The sequence below is a fragment of the Leptodactylus fuscus genome, chromosome 3, assembly GCF_031893055.1.
Source record: "Leptodactylus fuscus isolate aLepFus1 chromosome 3, aLepFus1.hap2, whole genome shotgun sequence".
NCBI classification, from domain to species: Eukaryota; Metazoa; Chordata; class Amphibia; order Anura; family Leptodactylidae; genus Leptodactylus; species Leptodactylus fuscus.
The window spans coordinates 110,030,490-110,044,136 of NC_134267.1; the positions used below are offsets into that span (position 1 = coordinate 110,030,490).

General features: G+C 40.1%; 1 protein-coding gene across 1 annotated transcript; it reads right to left on the reverse strand.

The window, feature by feature from the left end:
* Window positions 1-241: 241 nt before the first annotated feature.
* Window positions 242-11,461, reverse strand: PRDM1 (PR/SET domain 1). Its single transcript, XM_075268120.1, has 7 exons — window positions 11,074-11,461; window positions 9,711-9,956; window positions 7,424-7,543; window positions 4,825-5,074; window positions 1,320-2,416; window positions 1,082-1,210; window positions 242-978 (listed from the first exon to the last, which is right to left on the reverse strand). Exons 1-7 carry the CDS (start codon window positions 11,113-11,115, stop codon window positions 418-420), a joined length of 2,445 nt encoding a protein of 814 aa, XP_075124221.1. The 5' UTR covers window positions 11,116-11,461; the 3' UTR covers window positions 242-417.
* Between the last annotated feature and the right edge of the window lie 2,186 nt (window positions 11,462-13,647).

Genomic DNA, 13,647 nt, shown 5'->3' on the forward strand with positions numbered 1-13,647 from the left:
AAAAAAAACACACTGCAGAAAATATCTACATCAATGGCCACATTAAAATATATATACATAAATATATATCCAAAATTACAATGATTCTCTGTCATTGTAAACGCTTTCAAATTATTGCTTTTGTAATAATAATTTGCATAATAAATTATGACGCATTTTTCACAGACACAATTAGAAATAACTGATTGTCTTATTAACAATAATAATTAGAATATTAATTAGAATAATATTAAGGGAGTAGGCAATACCCATATCCCTGCCTCTTTCCTTGCCCTGAGAATGTGCTTATCTCGGAGTTCCTTCTTGGAATTTGGAAGAATTCTACCTTTTATAAGCTAAGACTATGCTGCAGCAGTTAAAATACGTACAAGGACGGGCTGCGATCACCTAAACTTCCTATCAATAACACTTGTTCCATTAAGAGTCCATTTGGTCTACGGTTTCTTGTTTGACCTTTACTGGTAACAGAGGTAGTGGGGAATTATGAGACACCTTTATGACAGAGTCGGATTGTTCATAAAAGTTGCACCCAGATGTAAGTATCCCATTTCCCATACTCCTCGACACAGATACCTTCATACTTGCACCTTCTATTTCTCTTCGAAGAAGAGTCATTATTTCTTTCTCCACTGCAGGTGACATATCACTTTCGTCTAGTCTGTCAGCACTGTCACTGATGTCGAATTTCTCAATTTCTTCATTGATCACACTTATGTCCTCCCTGGTGAGACCGGGTCTTGGGCACGCTGGACAGTTTCCCTTCATGTGGACTTGAAGACTGCACATGTGAATGTAACTTTTGTGGCAGTGAACACATTTATGTGGACGTTCCCTTGTGTGAAGACGTTTATGGAGTTTAAGATGAACAAATTGGGTGAATTTTGCCGGGCAGAGTTTGCATTGATAGGGTTTCTCTCCAGAGTGCAGTCGTAGATGTGTTTTTAGGTTGCTTGTGCTGCTAAACCGCTTATGACAGACCTAAAAACAAAGAAAATAATTTGGTTACCGCTTGTACACAGTATTATGTTCATGAAAGGTCACAAGAATAGTTTCAATAATAAGTTATTATTATTATTCATACCTGACATTCATGAGGCTTCTCCCCAGTGTGTACCAAAAAGTGCTTCTGCAGATGTGCCAGTTGGGTGAATCCCTTGTTGCATGTTTGACATTTGAATGGCCGCTCTCCACTATGAACTCGTAGATGGACCTGGAAAATTATTTGTTCCATGTCAAATAGGAATAAAACCTCAGTGTTTTCAGTCCACTACATCTATCCACCCATCTATTTATCTATACACACAGATGTATTCCCTTACCTTGAGATTGGACAGTTGGCCAAAGGTCTTTGAGCAAATGTTACACTCATATTTGATTTTGCCATTTTGTTTTTTAAGAGGGTAGGGAAGAGTCTTATATCCAGTCATGTTTCTTTTGTTTTTGATCAAATTGATTGCTTCATCACTGCTAGAGGTAATCACTGCAGAGGTAGGTTTAGGTTGCATGATATGCTCAGAACTTGCTGCTGTGCCAGCAGTGGGGGATCCGCTTGTTGGACTGATCTGCTTATCTTTCATACTAGCAGCAGCGCCTGTGATGGAAAAGGCACTATTGGGTGCAGGAATGAGAAAGTCTCGTGGCTGATCAGGCTGCAGCAGTCGGCGTCCTTCATGAGGAAGGGCACCAGGAATAGCTGCAGGGTTTAGAATGTGATGAGAGAGGTTTCCACCTCCAAGCATAGTACTATAAAATGGATACATTCTTGGGACAATATTGAAATTATTCATGGCATTAATGTTATTTAGTGTGTTAAGGCTACTGCATCCAAGACCGAGTGCTGGTAATAAAAACTTGGGGTATTGTGGTTGGTATGGAGCTATAAAAGCTGGAGGTAGATGACTTGCAGGAGGAGCATAATTGGGAAAAGAGGCCAGTCTTTCAGTGCTGTACGGCGTACTTAGAAAGGGGTACAATTCTCTGTGCTCTTGTGATGTTTGATGAGGGGATATTGCAGAACCTGGGCTACTGTGTGGACTTGAGCTCTTATAATTATGTTCTGGGCTACTTCTCGCTGAAGGACTTGGCGGTGTACATGGCTGAATTGGTGAATGCATCATATAATTTGGTCTCTCAAAGCCATACCCAATTTTGGCCTTTAAATATTCTTCATGACTAGAGGTGTGGAATGGATACATAAGTCTTGGGAAAATTGGTCTATCTAGGCTGGAATTCTTAAGTGTTTCTATAGATTCTTTGCCAATGGTTATGACATCAATATTATTCAGTGGGAGGTCTTTGGGCCTTGAATGATTTGTGTTTTTCAGAATCTCCTTAACACTGTGCTCCTTCTTGGGTGCGTTTTTCTGAGGTGTCATTTCTTTCTGAGAAATCTGCTCCTCTGTGATTAAACTTTGCTCTGGAAAGATGAATATTCACAGTGTTAGTATAACCTGATAATATCAGACAAATTATGTTATAGTAAAATACAAAGCTATTTACAGTATGTTTGTAGACATATGTGGTGTTCAGGTGCTTTCTATGTCTATAAATTACTATTCTATAGACATAGAAATTACTAAAAAGTATAAATCTACAGTTCGCAAATATCTCTGGTGTAGTTTTCACTGGCTCCTGAGCAAGTTCCCAAAGACTCTAGAAAGGTGTTGATATAGGATTTTGATGAACATTTACAAGAGAAACTAAAGTTACTTGTTTAGAATAAATACTGCTTATGCTCATGTGTCTGCCACTTGGCGGCCAATTGTTGTCTTTTGGCAGAAGTCCCCGCCGCACGTGACCATTGAGGCCAGTCAGTGCACTCAGCAAAGGACACTGATGTTACTAACTATGTCGTCCTGGAGTCTGTTCCTGATGCTACTGAGGCCTCCGATTGGCCTCAGTGGTCACTGAGGCCTGTGTGTGTGTGTGTGTGGATTAGTGTCAGTCTTCCTTTAATCACTGCCTATTGGTCCCGAACCTTTATTAGCGCACTTCCGTTTCTCTCTCACCGTTGGTTATCCGGTTCTCTGGAAGTAACCATTCCTCCCTGTACCTGTTGCATGTCCTGTGTTTGACCCCTTGGCTCATTTACTCCACCTCCGCCTCTGTCTGCCGATTCTGCCCTGAACTCCACTCCATTACGTCCAGTTTGCTGTCTAGACTTCTCTCAATTGATCCAGACTCTGTTCTGACCTCACTTTGCCAAACCGGATTGTTGACCATTCTTCTGACTGAGCCTCCTGTACTGCACTGACCCCTCGTTGCCGACAACCACGCGACCATCTCTGCCTCCTTGCCTGATTACTCCTGCTCCTATAGACCTCAGTAGCAGTCACCCAATGGGGGCTTGAAGGCTCTTTTTAGGTCACACCAAGGCCGGGTTCACACTGGGTGTTTTGGGCTGGATTTTGATGTGGAATCTGCATCAGAATCCAGCTCAAAAACACAAAACAAAACAGACCTCCCACTGAAATCAATGGGAGTCGCTCATTTCATTTTTACACAAGCAGTTTGTTCCTGCTCACGAAAGAAGAAGCGACCTGCCTTTTGTTCAGGTGGATTCCACAGCTAATTCAGCCACGGGCATCCGTCTCGTGACACCTCCCTCCCGACTACGCCCATTCATTTGGGCCTAATCTGGAGCAGGATGCCGCAACTAGATGTCGGGGCACTGCACCAGCATCAAGTTGCGGCTAACTGTTTTTTGGACCAGAATCTGAGGTGGCCTTCGCGTCAAATTCCAGTCCAAAAAAACTCACGTGTGAACTTACCCTAAGCATGCACCAGTATTCTAGATCTCATATGGTAGTGGGGGACTGCTACTGATTTTGCATTAAGGGGCTAAGAGTTTAAGTTATACATTATGAAGAAAGATTGTCTATCTGCATTTAGAGGAGGAGTTTCTCCTATATCCGAACAGCATCTCAGTAATTAGTCTGCCACTGATTCATAATTTATCCTATGTATAGCAGATACATTTATACCGTTCCATTTCCCTTTTAAGCGGTCTTTTATCATCTTGATAGAAGAAAAAAAAAAAAAAAAAAAACTTTCCAAAATAAAATAAATCTTAATAAATATTTTCATAACACATTTACTGTACGTTATACAGTATGTATTTTTAACAAAAGGCAAAAAGTTTGCTAAATTATCGCCATACAAAATAGCACGATATATGAAGCAGTTCACTGAAAAGACCAGATAAATGTAGCTATTGCCCATTGTCTTTTAAAAGAACTTGTGAACTAAACACACTGCAGTGTATAGCTTCAAGTAAGCCACATAGGTGAAAGTTATGTTTATAAAGAAAAAAAAAAAAAAAGCCAAAGTCAGAAACTGACAGTAAATGCGAGATGGAGAGATATCTCATAGGGTGAGAGATGCAATCAGCTTCACCATAAGAAGGGAAGTGAACAACAAATTCTACAGAAATTTCTTCAAATGGCTTGCTTAAAAAAATACATGCGAAGAACACTGGTTTATGTGGTGTCTGTGAACGTGTGAAAAAAAAAAAATTAACTAGCTGGTGTTCCACATTTAAAGGGAGATTCTATTTAGAATGGAATTTGAAATAAATAAAAGAAAGTACACAAATACAGTAATTAGATGACATGTTGCTGAATAGGAGCTGGCCAAGTTTCATCTGCCTAAATCTATATCAGATCAGGAAATGTTACTGGATAGGTATTAGACGTCACTCTGTTCCCTGTCATACACTGTTTGGCAGTTGCGCCCATTTAATGACATGTTGTCATATCAAATTGCTTAGGTAGTACGAAATAAAATTCCAGGCATTCCATTCCATTTATACTTTAGTCTACTTACTACGATTCATCCCCATCTCTCCAGGATAAGGATAGTTAAGTCTGTCCGCCATCCCTCGGCTGTACCATACACGCAGTTCCTCATCTTTTTCAATAGGCTTGATGGTGTAAAAAAAGATGCTCGAGCCATTTTGGCAGGCCGCCAGATTCTGTATTTCGATGGAGGGTCCTGGATTCACATAGCGCATCCAGTTACTCTTTTCTTCATTGTAGCCATCAACGTAATGGTTAAATTCACCATTTGAAAATATCTAGAAACACAAGAATTGGTATAAAATCTGTTTGTTACTCAGATAAATAAATTAGACTTTACTTTCAAGTAATGGTCAATGACAAATAATTGTGTTCCATTTTCATACTGAGTGCTCCTCGAATAATAATCATATAGAAAGACAAACATGACAACAATGTCCTTACGGTTATTATGCTATAAATGTCCCTCCTTCCTTTAATAGCGACAATGATTTAATTGTTCCTACTTTATCTATGCTTACACACACACACACACACACACTAAAAGTCAGTCAGTCATGAGTCAGTATGGCCTCATTAACATTACTTCGAGTTAAACAGGCTTTTGCACTTGCAGTTTCCTTAGCCATCCCAAATTTCCTTAACTCTTAATCATATAAATACTTGGAACATAGTCATTTTGTCAGAACACTGGGTGGAGCAAAGGTGAACTTCACCTGCCAAAACAATGACTGGAGTTGGAACAGGGCCAGTCCTGTCACTCATTCTTTGCCAGGGAACTCGCTTTTCCGCAAGCTAGACAAGCACTGTCTTGTGATCTTTTACTCTATGCTTTTACATAGGAGGAAGGTCTCATTTTCACAATCCATGGTTTAAAATAAAAAATACAATAGAGAGTAAAGATTGTATAATTAGACTAAAAAAAATGCCACGAGACAAAACTTTTTATGCTTCTTTTAACTTGCTGTTCCGCTTATGAAAGTGAGACTGTAAGATAGGCTGATGCTAAAACAAACAAAGCTTTGTGTTCTTGTTTTTCACAGAAAGGGGATCCAAAATCCAGTACGCATTAGGTGGTGTCTGGAGTCTTGAAATACTTGTATATTGAGGATTCAGATTTTTGCTCCGGTCTATTTAATAGAATGTTCCGGTAGAATGATAGATTCGTCTTTACAAACCTTTACACCACATTCATACACACTTGTATTTACAGCAAGTACTGTCATTGAAACTAATTAGATTTTACAGAGGAAACACACAACAAAAGAAACAGATTTAAAGTCATCCATTGTATGTAAACCAGTAATACTTACTGTATATACTCGAGTATAAGCCGACCTGAATATAAGCCGAGACCCCTAATTTTACCACAAAAAAAATGGGAAAACTTATTGACTCGAGTATAAGCCGGGGGGGGGGGGGGGTGTTGAAATCCACCATTGCATTTAAAAAGTCTGGTCATGTGCATTGCAGCTTAGTAACTCCATGGGGATCATAGTAATAGCAGGTAACCCCATCATGTCCCTCACATTAACCCTGTGTGCCTCACATAAGAGTTACTGATATGTGGGACATATGGAGGTAATAATTAGGTGTCTTCATAATTAAGGTCCTTCATTAGAACCCTCATGGCTCAGGGGTTAATATGAGGGACATGATGGGGTAAACTTATTAATGTGAGGCACATGGAGTTACTGAAACTAAATTAATAACCTCAAATGCCTGACAGTAATAGGCAGAGTAACTAAAGGAAGGTCCCTGTGTGTGTGTCACTTTACTGCAGCTTCCTCTCCTCCATACAGCAGACATCTTCCATAAGACACAATGAATCCTGGCCACTCATCTGTAGGGTAGATGCTAAATCCTAGTGTGCTAAAGGACCTCTCATGACGTCATGACCATGTGATGGGACTCTGGTGTGGGCGGAGTCACGTGATCTCATGACAAGCCAATCACAGAGCAGTAGCACTAAAGGACCCCCCCCTTCCAGTTTTCTGTGCTCCATGGACCCTGACTCGTGTATAAGCCAAGGAGATCTTTTTCAGCATGAAAAATATGTTGAAAAAGTCGGCTTATACTTGAGTATATACAGTATTTTGTCAGCACAAGAGCTCCTTAATATGGATATCTTAAAATAAGCAGAAGCTTCTCGAGCTGTACTTAATTATATGTGGGAAAGATTCCCTTTTATGATATTCATTAGAAATAAGGCATATAAAAGGTGAAAACTAACTGAAAAGCAGGGCATGCCAAATTCACACATACAGAGAAACTTACTAAAACCATACTATTTCCATGTTACACAGCACAGTGATGGTGCTGACTCACAGTTCACTTACAAGAAATAATGTCACTTTAGGGGTTTACTCAACCCCAAACATCCTCTCTTTCTATACATGAAATGAAAGACTTTTTCCAGGAGTTATAACTATCACACCCTGTGGTCAATATGTATATAGTGTTCTGTCACTGATCTATTAAGTGGTGTGGTATGGTATAATATTATAATATATATATATATATATATATATACACACTTTTTTTTTTTTTTAAACACAGTAAGAGGCAAAAAAAAAAAAAAAAAAAAAAAAAAAAAAAAAAGCATTGTGTACTAGTTAGAATCTTACCCTCCAAAAGTATTTCCTGCTGGCATTTTCCGGGAGAGTCTCCTCTGTGTAAATTTCTCCCACATATGGTCCAAAACGGGCTCCTTTAGGAATAGTGTCATTGCTAAAAACACCAATCACCTGTCCAAAAAAAAGGAACAAAATCTAGTCAGAAACAGCTATTCATCTTACGCACCAACTATTAAGCATCCAATTTAACAAGAGCCAGAGTTCTGTATGTACAGTATATACCACCACTATACACACATCACAGTAATCAGGATAATTTCTGTCCATTGTCCTGAATACTTTTTAAAAGAGTGAATATGTACAGTAGGTGGTTGTTTGTCACCTGTGTCAACAGAGGGCGATGTAGACAGGAAAGCGAAAACACTGCTGCGAATACTGCTGCAGGTCACAGTTATATTGAAACTTGACATATTTAAGCGTCATGTTTTCTTGCACATTTACTCATACCACAAGTAGATTTATAGATTCTGCACATATAGCATTTGGGGAGCTGAATGTAAAGGCTATTATCTATAAGAACAGTAGAAACAGCAATAGATCATGAGAGAATGTATGCGTTGGTCTAATATCTATAAATGGTTAGCTATGAAGGTTGATGCTAGATACAGATGTCTGAGAAATTTCCACCTGCCACTTTTAGTTCACCATCAGTAGGGTTTCAAACTTCCCCACAAACACTTTCATGTTAGATATTTTTTCTACCAAGGTCCTGATCAGCACAGTACTTGTAAGACATTCTTGAAAACCCCCTTACTTGAAAGAGTCAAGGCAAAAACCATCTGCTGAAGTTTCAGTGACACAGCAATACTTAAATGACTGGATATGATAACTTCAGCTTCTCTAATAGGTAACATATCACTATGTCAGCTGCAGAAATATCAAATAGTGTGGGCTATGTCTACAACTGTATTGGTAGGCAACAGAGCTTCTGTATGACAGTAACTACCTGGCTGCTAATCTCATTAAAACTAGATCTTAAAGCTGTACACACAGTCATTCTGGACTACCTTCTACGTGCATGGCTCTGTTAAGTGCTTAGAAATCCATTATACAACTTCTAATCTAAACTAGGATGAATCTGCCACTGGAACTGGCCCAGAGATCCTTATGATTCATTACTGGGGCAAGGCCTTTTCTATAAACACTTCAGGAGAGGGGGCAGAGGGCTTTTAGCAAGTCCATTCTTAATCTTCCCCCTCCTTGCCTACTCCTTTTCTTTACAAGCGCCAATGACCTCTCTACCAATTTAAAAAAATCAATCTTTGTCATTATTGTGAAGCATGGAGAGCCTTGTGATAACCAGTGGCAGAATAGACAGAAAACAGTAACCCATCTTCTAACAAACATTTACAGCTTTGAGTGAAAGGAATAGCAAAAAATAAATAAATAAATAGAAGAATCTATTTCCTTATAATGCTGGAATTAATACATAGCATACCCTATGGCCTCAAAGATTCAACATAAAGTGTAATTCTCCAATCAATGGCTGCCTTTAAAAAGCTAGAAAATATGTATATACTATATCCCCTTTACCAAAATGTACCGTACGGTAACATAGCAAAGTGTTGGTATTGATGCCAATTCATTATTGCGAACTAAACTGGTTTTTCAGCTTAGAACTATAGACAGTATGAGCAAGATAGAATTTACACATAGGAAGTGTATAAGACACTAAAAGCAAAGTTGTAAAACATAATGTCTATATAAAAATATGCTGGCAGAGCTTTAATAACAGTATATCATATTAAAGCTATGTCTTTATTAGACCTACTGCAGTCCATACAAAAATCTATCCATCCTAAGAAGCTGCTCTGCCGGAAATCTGGTATGTAGCAGCGTACAGGACTGTTCTTAGAGATTACCAATTTTACACCTATCTATAATTGCCATATAAAGATTTAAGAGCCCGTTGCTCGTATCACAGCCCTTATAAAGAGAAAATAAAGGCAAAGAATGCAGTCGCTTACACTTCTCAGTGACAGGAGAAAAGGTAAAAACGTAGACAGGTTATCTGCACTGGAATCTAAGGCGACACCAAACAATGTTTCTTCAAAGTGTAAACTTTATGACTAGTGCTTACTATTCCCTGTTCTAATAAAGTATTCAGCTATTGAAAAAACAAAACAAGATATTGATACCAAGTAATTATATGGCTTTAAGGCCAAGAAACTTGGAAAACTATAGATTGCACATAGTCCAGTGCCATCTGTTCAGAGTCCCGTTTTCCACAGTATTTCTGGCTAGTTATGAAAGTTAATCTAAAGTAACATGTACTAACCTCGTCAGAGTCTGCATCGTACTTAAAATGCAAAATCACGGGTAGAGAAGCTTGTGCTTTGACAACGTTCCTTCCATCTGCGCTGCTGTCCCACGGAACATCAGGCACTAAAAATGTGCACTTTGACGCAAACTCAGCCTCTGACCACAGAGTCATATCTACTTCTTTCATATCCATCTTCATGGTCTGCTGTGTCCCCTCTGGACGGGGAGATTCAATACTTGTAACTGTTTCTTGTGTGGCAGCCTGGTATGGGAGAGAGGTGGAAAAAGATAGACTAAGTTCTCATAGTCCTTCATGGTGTGGTTTTCCAAGCACTGTAAATCTCAAGAAAGTCATCAATAAAATACAATATAAAAAAATATTTTATTAATGAATGTTTATTGTAAATGTATGCATCTCTAGCAGCCATATGCTGAAGAGCAATGAAATGTTTCATCTACCTGTGCTACAACTAATGGTGGGGATTGGCTTCTCGGTATCTTACATGCTCCTTGAAAGCATGCTTGAAGTATTGACTGGCAAGTTACTCTGTCCCCTTGGAAGCAGCCTTAGAAAGTGTCACAAACAAGGAAAGGAAGAGGAAGAAGCTGCCGTCTACGTCTGAATGAAGCTAAAAATGGAACATGCATGCTACAAGGAGAGGAACTCAGCCTGACTCTTCCGAATGGGGAAGCCTGAACTTTCCCACCAGCTTCCAGCTCACAAACAACTTTCAAAACAATCTAACTGCTCTGACGTCTTTTTTTTTTTTTTCATCCTGTTGAAGTTAAAGAAAATAGAAAAAAACTTCGACATCCTGCCAGCATCCCTTACTGCAAGAAAATCTCCTAGACTACTGGGAGGGGGGTTTGTTAACTCCTTCCTTCTCACAGCTTACTCATGACAACAAGTAATAGCGTCATGTATACGGAGTCTGAGTAGACGTAACATTTCCTTATTATTGCTACACTATTATTATGTAGCCCACAGCTTGTAGAGTGTATTATTCAGAGCCATAGGGTTTACAAGTCAGATAACAGTATACAGTTATATATTATACTATAAACACACACACTAAAAAAAATAAAAAATAAATTTATATATATATATATATATATATATATATATATATATATATATATATATATATATATAATTAGTATATACTACAAAACTTTTTATAAGGAACTTGAAAGTGTAGATAATAGATATATATATATATATATATATATATATATATATATATATATATATTCAACTTCCATGTTGACCCCAGTCTGTATATGTGTCCCCCTCCCCTGGTGGAGTCCATACCGGGTCTCTAACCCCCGAGGAGCCCCTCTCCCAGCCCACACACAGAGCCCGGTACCCGCAGTCTTACCCAGGCAGAGTCCACACACTTCCCCGAGCAGTAATAGATCATTGGAGGCGGCTAGCTCGCATAGTGCACACTTGCTTGAAGTCAGTGTTTGCTAGAGACTTGGGGAGACTTCACACCTTGAGCCCTTGTTCTCCGCCTCTCTCATAGTGCCGGAGATGCTGCCTCCCGGAGACACTGCACGGCTGCCCTGCACGCCACACTGCTTATGACTGTGTGACCACACTCACTGACTCTCTCTCTTCCTCCTTCGGGCTGTCACAGGGAGGGTGTGGCCAGTAGTAAGACAAGGCTACCTGGAGTCTGCTGTGCGGGATGATGACTGGGAGTATCACCAGGGAGTGCAGCCAGACACACAGGTATATGACATCACACAGCCACGAAACTACTACGCCTCTGTTTGGGAGACGGGGGACAACTACTGCTGTAGTCAGCCGGCTCTTTGCCCCGGACAGTGCTATTTAAGGGTTACCCTCTCGGGGATGGAGGGGTTAATCAGGTGCCGTTGCCCCACACAATAGCGCGCACAGTGAGACAATGCGAGCTGACGGAAGGTGGCTCCAGCTCCACAGAGAACGCTCACAGACACATTGAGATGTAGATGTGCGGCGTCTATGCTCACTCATTCACCTTTACAGAAAGAATACCATGGCGGTGCAAATGAAAACGTGAGAGGCTCATGTGGGAGGAGGTGAAGACGCTACGGAAAAGGACGGTTTCTTATGTTAATTGGCGGGTTTGCACAGAATCCCGGCTCCATTGAACTATAGAAGCTGCTCATGTGCACCGAGGTGATGAATACCGGAGAGAACCCCTAGAGCCTCGGTCACACAGGAAAGCTACCGCAAAAGCAAGTTCCGGCGGCAATGTGTAAAGCAGGCACCGGTGACTTACCGGGAGAGAAGCAGCAATGGCGCCCCCTCATAGCCTGTGCTGCTGGGGCTCACACTCAGTCACAGGACCTTTGCCGTCTACGTGCTCTTGTCACTGACTGGAATCTGTGCGATTCTAAAATCATGACGGAGACTTTTCGCTCATTTTTTTTCCTTCCATATGTCCCCAAAAAACCTCAATTACCTCATGAATCAGCAGTTCTCACGCGGTGCAGGCTCGCGCTGCTCTCACATTTGCATGTGGATGTCGCTGGTGATATGTAGAGAATTTCCCAAACCTTAGTATATCATATGTCTATAGAAGAAGTCGTCTATAGACTACACAGCAGGGCAGTCACACTGTACTATGCCGTATCTCCTGACATGCTGTGGTCATTGGACTTACAGTCTGTTGTACTGATCCAAAACTGGCACAAGAATAAACCTTGCAAAGCTGTTTTTTATACATATTGCACCAGTTGCACAAGGCACTTTCATTTTCTATTTGATAAGTCTTATGGTGTGTACGATAGATAGATAGATAGATAGATAGATAGATAGATAGATAGATAGATAGATAGATAGATAGATAGATAGATAGATCGATCTGGTGGCTGCCTTGCAGCATTGGAGTCTTGAGTTCAAATCTAGCCAAGGACAACATGTTCAAGGAGTTTGCATGTTCTCCTCATGTGTACATGGGTTTCCACCCACAGTCCAAAGACATACTGATAGGAAAGTTAGATTGTCATCCCTACTTGTGTCATTGAGTGACGACATGATCTGTAAAGTGTGTGGAATATATTGATACTATATATATATATATATATATATATATATATATATATATATATATATATATATATATTAGTTTTACGTATTTTATATGTACTCCTATCCCCTGCTAGAAATTGAAACGATTTAGTGTCTACCCTTACAGTACCATGAAAAAAAATGGAAATCTTATCTCGCTCTTAATATTTACTGTGTGAAATTGAAGAAAGGTAAGGAAATAAAGGTGAAAAATGAGTCTTTAAGAAAATGCCTTTGCTTATCTCCACTGCTATCAAACAACCTATTGTTTTGTGATGGTCTCCTTGAGGAAGGTGGGGTAATGTGGTTAATGTTCACTAGGTATCTCCCAGTCCCCTGAAGGAATACAGTCGCTGACAGAAGAGCAGCACCAAGTCCTCTTAACTTCCTCTTATAAAAAGTAGAGCGAAAAGAAAAGGACATGGCACGGTAGTGGCAGTTTTAACTCCCCAAGCAACTCATCTTGAAGAAAGACATTGTTCTTAGAAGAGCTAATCCTACAATGGAGAGTCCATTAGAGGTATTAGGAGGTTGGCAGCAGTGGTGATCTGTAAGAAAGGCCCTGTCCTGACAATAGACAATTAATGCTGATAAATCTCCACTACTTGTTGCTGTTCTAATTCCTCATAATTGTGTGCTGCTTGTCTTGCCTCCTGCCACACAGGGATGATGCGTGGCTCATATAATCTCTCCGAGTACCTGACCTACTTCCTGGCACAGTCTTTTCAGGACCTGTCTTGTGCCCCATCTGGACTTTTGCCTGCCTGCCACCAACCCCCTCCTTTCAGAGTTCACTGCTACATGAAAAAAGCCTGGCAGAAGTGTGGCGAAAGCCATCTCGGCTCCACACGTCCAGATCAATACTTTGCAGCAGCAGACAATACTGTCCACT

What these genes read in the sequence shown, in the direction of transcription:
- PRDM1 (XM_075268120.1), bottom strand. Translation starts at nt 11,115, where the DNA reads ATGATCTATTACTGCTCGGGGAAGTGTGTGGACTCTGCCTGG. An exon ending in AGAGATGGGGATGAATCGTA is followed by an intron (nt 2,417 to 4,824) that starts GTAAGTAGACTA and finishes TCATCTTTCCAG; the next exon opens with AGCAAAGTTTAATCACAGAG. An exon ending in GCCAACTGTCCAATCTCAAG is followed by an intron (nt 1,211 to 1,319) that starts GTAAGGGAATAC and finishes ATAATTTTCCAG; the next exon opens with GTCCATCTACGAGTTCATAG.